This window comes from Tachypleus tridentatus, chromosome 7 (genome assembly GCF_004210375.1).
Source record: "Tachypleus tridentatus isolate NWPU-2018 chromosome 7, ASM421037v1, whole genome shotgun sequence".
Taxonomy (NCBI): Eukaryota; Metazoa; Arthropoda; class Merostomata; order Xiphosura; family Limulidae; genus Tachypleus; species Tachypleus tridentatus.
In genome coordinates, this window is record NC_134831.1 from 185,757,053 (window position 1) to 185,768,161 (window position 11,109).

Consider the following 11,109-nt stretch of genomic DNA (forward strand, 5'->3'; position numbering starts at 1 on the left):
TAGCAGTCATATGTAATTTCTTTGTTATTATTATTAATTTATGGAATTATTATGTTTTATGGGATAAAGGAATAATTTAATATTAACGTGTATTATTTATAGTTGTTGTTGTTGTTTTAAATTAAGCATAAAGCTACTCAATGGGCTATCTGTGCTCTGCCCACCACGAGTATCGAAACCCGGTTTTTAGCGGTATAAGTCCGCAGATATACCGCTGAGCCACTGGGGGAAATATTTTTATTGTGAAATCCCTATTTGTAGGATAGTGACGTCTGTTTTCTATGTCAGCGATTACAGAAGGAAAAGATAGTTACCTCACACCTCTACGAGGGCATGAAATTGAAGTTTAATGATTTTTTTAAATGAAAATTAATTGTTATCTTAAGTACGAGCCTAAAGTAGAGGAAAGAGTAAAGTGTATTAACATTTGTTTTGTGCAGATTTCACGTATAATTGGCTGAGAAAGTCTTTAAATGGATCCTTGTTATCTTATTTCGGTCATACCCGTTTTGAGTGTGTGTTTGTGTTTTTTATAGCAAAGCCACATCGGGCTATCTGCTGAGCCCACCGAGGGGAATCGAACTCCCGATTGTAGCGTTGTAAATCCATAGACTTAACGCTCTACTAGCGGGGACTACCCGTTTTGATCATGGAAGCCATGGCCTAATGCTGCATCTTGTGCATATTGAGAAAATTTTCTCAACCCAAACGAGCCCTTTTTACATACATATTTTTCTATACAAGTGGGTTTTCTTGACATCACTGGTCTGGTAGATGATTTTGGCAGGATAATGGAAGTTATAACATCCAATAGAAGCGAAAGCTCTATGCTTGTCAACAACACACTTTTTTATTTTTTAAATGTATGTTCTATTTTGCGCATTACTTCGTCTAGTCTCTTTCCTTTTCAGAACCATTTATTCAAACATTTAGTATAATTTTGTAATAATAAATTTAGTTCAGTTCGACCCGAATATATCACAATTATATGTTAAGACAATGCATACAAATGCACATAAGGATTATCTGTGCAAGCCTTCCATAATTTTGAATCGACAGACTAGAGTAGTGGTTCCAAACCAGGGGTGCAAGGTACAATTTCAGTTTGTTTTTTTTTGTTTATATTAAGGGTACTGTCCTATATATTCAAAAAATATTATAAATAATTACTGTGAGGGGTGCGAGAACATATTAAAAAAATTTTAGGGGTGCAGGGCATAAAAAAGGTTGGGAACCACTGGACTAGAGGGAAGGCAGCTAGTGAACAGGATCTACCGTCAACCATTGTTTAGAATTCGAACATCACTATTATAATGTCCCCTATGGCTACAAAATGTGGAGAGGTTTTGCAGCAATATGTAGTGGACTATGGATTCTCATATCCACAGTCCTCCATGCTAATTATTAAACCTCATTCGGTCTGAATAAATTCCTTGCAATTGGAAAATGCCTAAACAGTAACATATGTTGCGACTTGATTTTGTGTATAATAAAAATGTTTGTATTCAGGAGCTTGAGCTAAACTCTGTTCGTGACTCTAAAAACTAAAAATAAGCTCGTCAGACCTGTTGGCCGTAATATTTAAAACTATGACTTGTATACTTATGGAATTCGATATACAGTTTTACAAATAATAGATTACGTTTAAAAGTAAATTTCCCAGTACTCCTCTGTACACAAGAGATATTCTGTGGCTTACAATTAATAATGTCTAATGTGTTAGTGCTATATAATGTGGTTGTTAGCTTGTACATGAAATAGGCTATTTCCTGTTTCGAAAACAAACATCAAAATCTCAGGCAGTTATTTGTATGAGGAGGAATGAACCTTTAGTGTTGTTTTACAGTTATTAATTATTGGTTATCCAGCGACATGCAAAAATGATCATCAGCAGAGGAAGCAAAGGGGAATTAACCAATGCTAGGGTTGTGTCCTTATCATTCTACATCTGAAATTAAGTAAACAGATATTTATACATCTGAGGATGCTATAACCTCATACTCGACTACTTAAGCTGCTTCACTTTTCTAAGGCATATGAAAATTTCTGAAAGATATGATAATTTGATGCACTTCATTCTATGAGGAAATAATTCTATATAAAGCATGACCAATATCATTCATTCATGGATAGTCTTTAATTACTTACTGTTACATTTATATGATTAATTTTTAAGTAGAATATCCATGCTACTAATTATAACACTTGATAATCTTCATTTAATCCCCCGATAAGTCCATGGTTTACAACGATAAAATCAGAAGTTCAATTCCCCTGGCGGACACAGCAGATAGCTCAATGTAGCTTTACTGCAAGAAGACACACACACACACTTACTCTTGAAAAGCCAAGAAGTTATAGAATATGGGTCAATAAAATAGCTATATTTATCGATCTTTCACAATCAGTTGTACATTGCACTGTATCTAAAGTTCATTCTAATACAGGTGTTTAAAAAATAATATATTTCATTTACCTAAGACAACATTTAAATAACAAATTATTAAATTGTGTGAGGTTCTTATCCAATTAATATATGAGAAGAAAAAGATATATTTTGTGCATTTTTAAGAATATGTTTCTATATATTGTTTTGTTTAACTCCAGTATATATATATATATGTGTGTGTGTGAGTGTGGGTGGGTCGGGGGTGTTTGTAAATTTCTAAAATTAATTGTGACTAAGGTGGGCCCGGCATGGCCAAGTGTGTTAAGGCGTTCGACTCGTAATCTGAGGGTCGCGGGTTTGAATCCCGGTCGCACCAACATGTTCGCCCTTTCAGCCGTGAGGGCGTTATAACGTGACGATCAATCTCACTATTTGTTGGTAAAAGAGTAGCCCAAGAGTTGGCGATGGGTGGTGATGATTAGCTGCCTTCCCTCTAGTTTTACACTTCTAAATTAGGGGCGGCTAGCGCGGATAGCCCTCGAGTAGCTTTGCGCGAAATTCAAAACAATACTGGTGACTAAGGTATTTCCTATAGCACCAAGAGTGAGAGAGTCAACAATCTTAATGGGTGCCCATTGATAATTTTAATATATATAAAATTGCATAGAAGGCAGGGCTCAAAAAATTATTAGCCCCTGGGCCACACAACTTTAAATCTGCCACTGGTTTTGTAAAACCAATTTCAAAACTGTTTTTTTATAAATTAAAGACAGTAGGATCGTGGGTTTGCATCCCCGTCGCACAAAACATGCTTGCCTTTTAAGCTGTGGGGGCGTTATAATGTGACAATTAATCCCACTATCCGTTAGTAAAAGAGTAGCCCAAGAGTTGGCGGTGGGTGGTGATGACTAGCTACCTTCCCTCTAGTCTTACACTGCTAAATTAGGGACGGCTAACGCAGATAGCCTTCGAGTAGCTTTGCGTGAAATAAAACAAAAACAAAAGCAAGTTAAAGACAGTAATTTGTGTAATGGTTGGTAGGTTAGGATTTTCATTTGGTGGTATGACATATTTTCGTTGTACCATTATTAATTCTAACTTCAACATTTAGTCCTGTTTGAGACTTAAAAAGTAAGATGTTTCCTTTTCGAAAATGATACGTGTTTGGACAGTAAATTCATCTGTTGCGCTACCTAATAGACGAAGTAACGAGAACAGGAGGTTAGTGAGTAACGCCCATAATAGCGTAATTTTCTAGACAAAAAACGGTGACCTCAAACGTCAAGGTACTATTTCTTTTTTTAAAATATCACTTATCTACCATACCTCTAAACTAAACGTTTATTACATTTGTCTGTGAATAAAAAATGAGTAAGGCTGTAGCATTTGTACAAGGCGCTAGCCGTGGCATTGGATTACATTTCGCTAAATATTTAGCAAACAAACCTAATGTTTTTGTTATTGCATCATGTAGAGATCCTGACAATGCAATCAACCTACAAGCACTATCGAAGCAAGTAAACAATGTTGATTTACTTAGAATAGATGTAAAAAATGAAGATGACATTGAGCATGCGGCTATGTACGTCAAAGAAAAGTATAATAGTCAACTAGATTTATTGATTAACGCTGCTGGGATGTTATCGCCTTCAGGACGTGGGGAGACGAGCTTACGTGAAGTAAAAATGCAGGTAACTTTTGAAAGTTTCAAACATGAACTTTTAGTTTATCTTTTTTTTTTCTTGCAAGTTTCTATCTCTAATTTTTTTTATATTAATAGATGGTGAGCCGATGTTCAAGAATTGAAGTGTTGATGATGTTATTCATATTTTGATAAAGGAGAGTGTGATAAGAGTTGCCATAAAAATTATAAGCTTAGCTGGTTTACTTTAAGTTTTAAAAATATATTATAAAGATGTCACCCCAGAGGGTAATGTTACACCCTTAATACCCCTAATTTCAACACTCTTAGGCTATTATTTCTCTGGAAATCTTATTAGGTTTTACTTTAAAATACTGTGTACTGTTGTTCTCTTTGTTTCTGTTTTTAAATGGATATTGAGTTATTGGAAAGTGTTCAGAGTAGGGTGAGTAAGGTTAATCAGGGAATGAAAATTATCTCATAGGGACAATTTAGGCTTTCTTAAGTTACTATATCTTAAGAAAATGTTAAGAAGTGATCTTTTGAAGCTTAGAAGGTCATACAGCATTGATGGGATAAAGGATGTGTGATTTATATGTGCTGTATTCTAAAAATAGTATAATTAAAGGACACAGGTTTAAGGTTTGGAAACAATAGGTTCAAATTAAGATAATTTTATTTTTCTAATAGTATGACTGACTTATTGAATAAGTTGCCATTGGCATTAGTGGAGACTAGCATGTACTTGCAGTAGTACACAATGGTAATCAATGATTTTCTGAAAAGTAAATAACACAAGTTTACATTTTTTACTTGATATGTGTGTGTTAGTGAGTGAGAGAAACAGTCTTGAAGAGTCAAATAGACAGTTGTTGTTCATATCTGTAATCTGTGCTCTGCTGAAATCTTAATCCTGTGTTTTGCCACCCTTTTGTCTTTAGAATATGGAACAAAGAACTTAGAAGGTTTTACCCTATTGATGCTTAGATAATCCCATAAATTTTAAGTTAATTTTTTACATGTTTTTTTTCTCAAGGGAAATTAAGCTAAGAGATGAAAACCTATCCTTACAAGATAATCTTTCTGCCATACTAGTAATCTTCTGAACTCTTTCCAATAAGTCAGTGCCATTTCATAGTTAAGGAGGCTAAGTCTGTACCCAGTAGTTCAAGGTAAATAATAATTTGTTTCATGGCTTATACTATGTTTAATTTTATAAATAGATACAGACATTTTTTTATTACACTAAGAGAATATAAGTATAAAATAGTGAAGTTAAGATTATAAAAACTATTTCATGAATTCACCACTTTGATTGAACCAAGAAATTGTCATTTTATTTAGTTAAAAAATTATTTGACATTTAATTATACAGAATGCATGTAATTAAACAATTTTTGAATTTTGGTAAACCAATGTGTAATCCTCCCCTGTAAAACACTTTATTACTGTACTTTTGACAGAAATAGTAATCTAACATATAATCCACTTTTAGTACTATAGTTTTGATTTGTAAAAGAAAAACAAACACTTAGTAGCATTGAAATCAACAAATCACATGTGAAGAATAGAATTCAGAACTGCACAAATACTATCATCAGTGCTCCCCCCTTTTTGCAGTTTGCAATGCCCCTGGGGGCACTAATTAAGGGCAGTATTGTATGTGTGCTTTAACTTGGTTTATAACAGTGAAACAAAATTAACTGTATACCATTGCATGCTGTTAAAGTAACAGTGTGAGAGTGAAAGTAAAAATAATAAAATAGTACACATGGGATTTGAAAATAATGAAAAGTAATCCTTGTACTTTGTAATCTTGATTTGTGATTTATGAAAATACCTTTGATGACAACACAAGGAATATTTTCTTTGCACATTAATTGTCATTAATTCTCTGGTACTGAAACTGAGATGCAGCTTGATTTTTCTGTGCAGTATTTAGCATTTTGTAGGTCATATTAATTTAATCTTTTTCATATACATAAATTTGTGTGATATTTTTTCACATTCTCAACTGGAAAATACATTCTTTGGTTAGGATCTTGAAGAAACATTCAAAGTTAATACATTTGGACCCCTTCTAGTGGCCAAGCATTTTGGACAGTTCCTTCAAAATGGAAACAGTGGTTTTGGAGCAAAGAGTGAAAGTGAGAAACTAAAGCATTCTGGTATTTTGGTAAACATGTCAGCCAAAGTTGGATCCATTGGAGACAACAGTAAGAACAATGGTTGTTGTTACAACTTCAAGTAACAGAGTTATGTGATATATATAATTCTTATTTTAACCTTAACTTTATAATCAAATGTAAGCTGATGGTTTTTCTAATGTTCTAATTTGAAAAAAAAATACAATTACTGTAAAGGTATTTTGGTATCCATATGCCATCTTCACAGTCATTATAAATTATTTTAAAATAATGTTGGTAGTATACAAATATCACAATAAACATTGTTATCAATTTGAGTTTTGTAATTAATATAAAAACTTTTATTGTCTTTCAAAATGTATTCAGTCTTTTGGGAACTTTCATACAATGTAATTATAGGTGATAAGTGTTAGAAATAATAGGTCTTGGATAAATGTTCTTTGTCTTTGTGTACATTGAGAGATCCATAAAACATTCTAGGATAGCTTTTTAATGACCTGATATCCAAATATTCTGTTGACGTTAACACAATTTCTTTTTTAGTTTTTTTACATGTGTTTTTGTCATTTACTTCCTCTGATTTTGGTGTGGCATAGCTTATTTTTAACACCTAAGATGCTTTGAGCTTTATCCAAACATTTTTATTTAAGTCATGATGATGAAAAACCCACTTGAAGTAAAAAATTATTCTCAAGATGGCCAGTATTGGTATGGGTATTAGAACTTTACATTGTGGACTGTCACTTATGGATCCCTCAGTGTTGATTTCTGTACATGGTGAGGAGATCTCCCAGGGAAGCTTCTGTTCTTCCAGTTTACCTCCTCTGGGATCTAAACATCCACCCACTTGTCTGCCGTGCATGGTGATCCATGAATGGGAGGAGAGGATCCTGGTGGTTGAGGGCTCCAACCCTAACACACCACTTTGGCCTTGAATTCTTGTAGACGGGCAGCCATGGAGTGGCCTCCCTTGGATCAGTCGGCTGGTCCACTCAGGCTAGGGTTAACCAAGTACCAGTGTTGAATGTTCTGTGTTCACTGCTGAACTGTATGCCATTTCTCTTGCTCTGGATCTCCTAGAAGCTAAGCAGTACTCAAACTGCACTATTTATACTGACTCGCTTTGTTTTCTACTGGCCCTGGAATCGCTTCACATTAGTTCACACCCTGTTGTTGCCGATATTCAAAACTGGCTGGCCAGTTTCTCTTTCACATTTACTTCTATCCAGTTTTTCTGGATACTGGGCCACGTTGGTATTTTCTATTCAGTTTTTCTGTTATTTATGTTGCTCTATATTAATTTTTATCTGATTGATCTTCAACCTTCTAATGCTGAGTATGGGTTATGGACCCTCTTCTGACTAGTTAAGGTTGTTGATATTCATATCAGTCAGGTTGATTTTTACCCTCTTCTGACTAGCTAAGGTTGTTGATATTCACATCAGTCAGGTTTATTTTTACCCTCTTCTGACTAGCTAAGGTTGTTGATATTCATATCAGTCAGGTTGATTTTTACCCTCTTCTGACTAGCTAAGGTTGTTGATATTCATATCAGTCAGGTTGATTTTTACCCTCTTCTGACTAGCTAAGGTTGTTGATATTCATTTCAGTCAGGCTGATTTTTACCCTCTTCTGACTAGCTAAGGTTGTTGATATTCATATCAGTCAGGTTGATTTTTACCCTCATCTGACTAGCTAAGGTTGTTGATATTCATATCAGTCAGGTTGATTTTTACCCTCTTCTGATGAGCTAAGGTTGTTGATATTCATATCAGTCAGGTTGATTTTTACCCTCTTCTGACGAGCTAAGGTTGTTGATATTCATATCAGTCAGGTTGATTTTTACCCTCTTCTGACGAGCTAAGGTTGTTGATATTGATGTCAGTCAGGTTGATTTTTACCCTCTTCTGACGAGCTAAGGTTGTTGATATTCATGTCAGTCAGGTTGATTTTTACCCTCTTCTGACTAGCTAAGGTTGTTGATATTCACATCAGTCAGGTTGATTTTTACCCTCTTCTGACTAGCTAAGGTTGTTGATATTCATATCAGTCAGGTTGATTTTTACCCTCTTCTGACTAGCTAAGGTTGTTGATATTCATATCAGTCAGGTTGATTTTTACCCTCTTCTGACTAGCTAAGGTTGTTGATATTCATTTCAGTCAGGTTGATTTTTACCCTCTTCTGACTAGCTAAGGTTGTTGATATTCATATCAGTCAGGTTGAGTTTTACCCTCATCTGACTAGCTAAGGTTGTTGATATTCATATCAGTCAGGTTGATTTTTACCCTCTTCTGATGAGCTAAGGTTGTTGATATTCATATCAGTCAGGTTGATTTTTACCCTCTTCTGACGAGCTAAGGTTGTTGATATTCATATCAGTCAGGTTGATTTTTACCCTCTTCTGACGAGCTAAGGTTGTTGATATTGATGTCAGTCAGGTTGATTTTTACCCTCTTCTGACGAGCTGAGGTTGTTGATATTCATGTCAGTCAGGTTGATTTTTACCCTCTTCTGACGAGCTGAGGTTGTTGATATTCATGTCAGTCAGGTTGATTTTTAACCTCTTCTGACGAGCTAAGGTTGTTGATATTCATATCAGTCAAGTTGATTTTTACCCTCATCTGACGAGCTAAGGTTGTTGATATTCATATCAGTCAGGTTGATTTTTGTTACTGTGGATTGTACATTTAAAATAATTACATTTGTGTACATACTTTTTATCCACCAAATTAGGTTCACTTTCTTCATCCAAGGTGAAGGCAAACCTATTCCAGCAGTATTATGGTGCCCTACATGTGTGTTTTAGTTTATCTCACACCTGTTTATTCTGGATGATTGCTCTCTCCTTGGTTTCAATGTTGAGTACCTACACGGGCTTCTCTACATTTGAAATGTAGGATTCTGGTTTTTGTGTGAGAGGAAATAAGACGATCATAAATTACTATCTTCTTACAGCTAAAAGTGTGTTTATTATAGGTACTTCTCTCCCTGCACACACTTCCCTTTCTTCCTCCCTACTGCCAGAGTTAATTTTTTAGCTCCTGCCAATTCTTAAAAGTGGGGTTTGAATGGGAAAAGCAAAAGGAACTAGTTTGTGTAATACTATTGGTGGAGTGTAGTCACATGTTATTTACGTGTTCAACAGTGGTGCAAAATTGGTAGAGTGTATATATTGTTGTACTAAGCATGAAAAAGTTTTTTTTAGCAATCTTTACAGGGCAGAAAGAAAATTAAGAAGGGAATTACCTGTTGGAAATACATTTTCAGTGTAAGAAAATGTTAATATTTGGGACTTTAAATAATACTGGAAAATAAAACTTCATAAAGGAAGAAATAATTAAATTTGTTAAATAAGGATTGTTTTAAAACTGAAATAACACTGAACTTATTGAGTTTTAACTGCAGTCAAATTACATAAAACACAATGTGTACCCTATACAGAGGAACTAATATTTGAGTATCTAGATTACACACAGGGAGGTTTTATAGTTGGCCAATATATTAATATAATTGAAGAAAAAGAAATTTGATGTAACTAGAGAAATCTTTGTGACTTCTGTAGTGTGCTGAATGTTTGTTTAAAAAAAAAAAAGTATTATTTTAAGAGTGAGGCTAAAGACATCATTACTTCATAAGCCTCTTCTTAAACCTCCTTTCCAGAATGCTAAAGACTTAGTTATTTACATATAAACATATAAAGCACATTGTACTTGTATAAGAAATAGAGATACAGTAGAATACCCATTTTGAAATGAAGGGCTTGAGGATTCTGTTAATCGTTTATGGGTTTACTATAGCATTATAATATTAGTATTAGAGGATTATTTGCATTTAGATATTAGATTCTGATTTGTTATAAGTTAATGTAAATTCTATTGTATTATAAGAGTTAAATGGCTACCTAAACAACCTGCCTGATATTTGTTTGTTTGTTTTTTTAACAGGTTTAGGTGGTTGGTACAGCTACAGGTTATCAAAAGCAGCTCTCAACATGGTCACCAAAAACTTAAGCATTGAATTAGGACGTGGTAGGAGAAAAGTAATATGTGTATCTCTGCATCCTGGGTCAGTGGACACCGATTTATCTCGTCCTTATCTGAAGAGTATCCCCACTGAACAGCTATTTAGCCCAGAGTACTCTGTGAGCTGTTTGATGAATGTTATTGATAACTTAAATGTATGTGATACAGGAAAGATGTTTTCTTGGGATGGAAGTGAACTACCCTTCTGAAGTGTGTTGGTGTACATAGTATAACAATCTAAGTTCCATATGTATCTCTAGTAGTTGCTGTTGCTTCTTGTAACAGATTTATTTTATAACATTTTTTTTAAATTTTATTGTAAGAAATTTTGACAAACTTAGTAAAGTAAATTGAACAATTCATTTTGCATGCTAATTTTATTTTATAGAAATGTATGTAATATAGCAAACTTAACTAGTTTTGTAAAGAAATATATTTTTCTACAGTGTTACTACAGTATCTCTGTTACATTTTTTAACTTTATAACTTAATCACTACCTTTAATTTAAAACTATCAGAATGATATTATTTTCTGAGATATTGTCACTATTATATTTCAAAGTTATTGAGTTGTATTACAAATAAACACAATGTTTGTTACAGTAACCATCAAACTTCACATACTGCTGCAGACATTTAATAAACATGTTTACATTAAGTATTGGTTGAAAGCTTGCAGCTGAGTTAAGTAAGTTGTAGCTTTAGCTTCTTGATAACTGTACTTATGTATTTATATACTTATGCTACAGCTGACCCTAGTTTGGATCGAAGGATGTAGGTATATGGAGTATTCTATATATGAACATACGTCCATGTATTCTCTCCTGAACTTTCTGCACATAATCAGTGGTTTTGAGTTTAGTACAGACTTATAGCAAGTGGAAATAACCAATAAGTATATAGTATTT

At 33.9% G+C, this 11,109-nt stretch overlaps 1 protein-coding gene across 2 annotated transcripts; it reads left to right on the forward strand.

The window, feature by feature from the left end:
• The first annotated feature begins 3,425 nt into the window (after positions 1 to 3,425).
• On the forward strand, positions 3,426 to 10,649 carry LOC143257489 (C-signal-like). 2 transcript variants are annotated; one of them, XM_076516246.1, is made up of 4 exons: positions 3,426 to 3,610; positions 3,864 to 4,080; positions 6,070 to 6,247; positions 10,124 to 10,649. In XM_076516246.1, the coding sequence occupies exons 1-4, from the start codon at positions 3,543 to 3,545 to the stop codon at positions 10,408 to 10,410; spliced, it is 750 nt and encodes a 249-aa protein (XP_076372361.1). In that variant the 5' UTR covers positions 3,426 to 3,542; the 3' UTR covers positions 10,411 to 10,649. The 2 variants fall into 2 exon arrangements, with proteins under 2 accessions (XP_076372361.1, XP_076372360.1); XM_076516245.1 differs by having other exon boundaries at positions 3,490 to 4,080.
• Positions 10,650 to 11,109: the final 460 nt, after the last annotated feature.